This window comes from Engraulis encrasicolus, chromosome 24 (assembly GCF_034702125.1).
Source record: "Engraulis encrasicolus isolate BLACKSEA-1 chromosome 24, IST_EnEncr_1.0, whole genome shotgun sequence".
NCBI classification, from domain to species: domain Eukaryota; kingdom Metazoa; phylum Chordata; class Actinopteri; order Clupeiformes; family Engraulidae; genus Engraulis; species Engraulis encrasicolus.
The window spans coordinates 15,982,148-15,984,647 of NC_085880.1; the positions used below are offsets into that span (position 1 = coordinate 15,982,148).

Sequence of the window (2,500 nt, forward strand, 5' to 3'; positions counted from 1 at the left end):
TCATCTTCCCCTATTCCTGGTCAGAGTAATCTTCTCTCATATTAGAGACATCTTCATATTCATCACCTTATCTATCAATCTCTTTCTCTCTCTCTCTCTCTCTCCCCCTTCCTCTAGTCTTCCTCCTCCTCTTCTCTTTTCTCTCCATCTACCCCTCCTGTCCACTTTTTGCAATGTTCCATGTGTCTCTCCCTCTCTCTCTCTCAATCGTTCTCATTCCCGCTCTCTCCATCTCTCCGTCCAGAGGCTGCAAACAGGAAGTGAGGTCAGCAGTGACATAGGAAGTGACATGCACCTGGCCATAGGAAGTGACATGATGAGCGAGGAAGGAAGTGAGGGCTGGCAGGTATGTTACCTTGACAACGGAATGCAGGTTCTCTGTCTATTGCACATAACAGCAACAACTTTAATATAATAATAATAATAATATACGTGTACGTGTGTGTGTGTACGTGTGTGCATGTGTGTGTGTGTATGCAGGTGTGTTATCCGGGCAGTGTAATGCAGTTCCTGTGTCTGGTGCACAGTCTCCGCCCCCAGGACCCCCTGTGGACACGCCCACACTTCCTCTCTGCTCTTGCCAGGGCCATGTTCCCCACATACATAGAGGTCAGAGGGTTAACGTGTGTGTGTGTGTGTGTGTGTGTCCGTGTGTGTCCGTGTGTGTGTGCGTGTTCGTGTTCGTGTGCGTTTGTGTACTACTACACCAATCTACCTTCGTGAAGCCACTGCTATTGGAGCACACCCACATGCTGGGGCCCTCACTCCATGTGGGTCCCAGATCCTAGACCCCACCTGTTTTGACCCCTTTTGCTGGGGTAGTTTTGTTGTTACTGGTCAGAGTAAAAGTGTACAAACATTTCCTCACTGACAGGTTAAGATTAGGGATTGTTTTGGTTTGGACTCAATTTAGCATTCTTAAACTATTGTTACTACATACATAACTCAACCGCTGTCGGTCAAAAAATTAGCTCACATGGTTGGCTGTCAGTGTCTTGCCCCTCCTCACAACATCGTGTTTACAAACACGGCGAACCCATGTATAGGAATGGAAGGGCCCCACAAAGATAGGAAGGTTCCCACAAAGGCCCCACACCGAAATTAAGGTTGGGCTGTGTGTGTGTGTGTGTGTGTGTGTGTGTGTGTGTGTGTGTGTGTGTGTGTGTGTGTGTGTGTGTGTGTGTGTGTGTGCGCGCACGCGTGTGTGTTTGTGTCCAATGTAGTTTCTTTTGTCTCTGGTCTCAAGAGTGGCGATGAGGTGTGTTGTGTGTGTTTATGTATAGCAGGGCCTTTTTCGGTCCTACAGTAGTTTCTCTTGTCCCTGTTCTCCAGGTGTGTGTGTGTGTGTGTGTGTGTGTGTGTGTGTGTGTGTGTGTGTGTGTGTGTGTGTGTGTGTGTGTGTGTGTGTGTGTGTGTGTGTGTGTGTGTGTGTGCGTGTGTGTGTGTGTGTGTGTGTTTCTGATGTAGTTTCTGTTGTTTCTTGTCTCAAGGGTGATGATGAGGGAACAGCCCCCCATCCAGCCAGGAAGCAGGTGAATTGAAAGACACACACACACACACACACACACACACACACACACACACACACACACACACACACACACACACACACACACACACACACACACACACACACACACACACACACACACACGGATCATATATATATTTTAAAAATAACTGGTGGTAGATGCATAACTGGTGGTAGATGCAACCAATGAAATGACGCACAAAGAGGTGCTAGCGTGTTGCTTAGCGCTTCCATGCATTTTCACTGTTAATTGTGTTTCAGGTGATGGACTTCAGTCGCCTGCTGCTATTGGACAGTCTTATGCACATGCCAGCCAATCACACACACACACACCACCCTCTGGAACAGCTACTGGAGGTAAGAGACAGACAGACACACACACACAAAATATAAAGTTATGAGTCAAATGTAGTTTCTTTTCTTTCTCTATTTCCTCTGTAACGGTCATCTCACAGATGATTGGAATGTAGTGTCACCAGACTGCATTCTGCAATTTAAGAAAGTTTCCCTGCTGTCAGCCTAGGCACAGCAAGTTTAGGTGGACTTTTACCAATTCAACCTACTGACTGCAAATGAGAAAATGGAACTATTTTGGAATGTCAATGGCGGTCTGTGTGTCAAAGGCTCCGTGAGCTTCCATCTTTGTGTAAAAATGGAACATACAGCAGAGGTCAGTGGGATAAGCCAAACTATTACTTCCATGGCTCTGAGGGGTAGATATTGATCTGGACTCACTGCTACAGTACTTCACTGTTATGGCCACCCCCTGCTCATGGGTGCAATATCCTCATTGATCACTAGATGGTGCACTTTCACTATAAATCACTAACAGATCTCCATGTCTCGCTCATCTTCTCTTATACTCTCTCTCCCTCTCTATGTGTGTGTGTGTGTGTGTGTGTGTGTGTGTGTGTGTGTGTGTGTGTGTGTGTGTGTGTGTGTGTGTGTGTGTGTGTGTGTGTGATTGTC

General features: G+C 46.8%; 1 protein-coding gene across 2 annotated transcripts in view; it reads left to right on the forward strand.

The window, feature by feature from the left end:
* The window catches only part of wdfy4 (WDFY family member 4), a 113,026-nt gene that overhangs the window by 52,106 nt on the left and 58,420 nt on the right, over positions 1 to 2,500 (forward strand). For both annotated transcript variants that reach the window (XM_063191356.1, XM_063191357.1), the window contains 4 exons: positions 245 to 346; positions 481 to 609; positions 1,491 to 1,532; positions 1,793 to 1,888. In XM_063191356.1, coding sequence (XP_063047426.1) covers positions 245 to 346; positions 481 to 609; positions 1,491 to 1,532; positions 1,793 to 1,888 — 369 coding nt within the window. The remainder of the gene's footprint in view (positions 1 to 244; positions 347 to 480; positions 610 to 1,490; positions 1,533 to 1,792; positions 1,889 to 2,500) is intronic.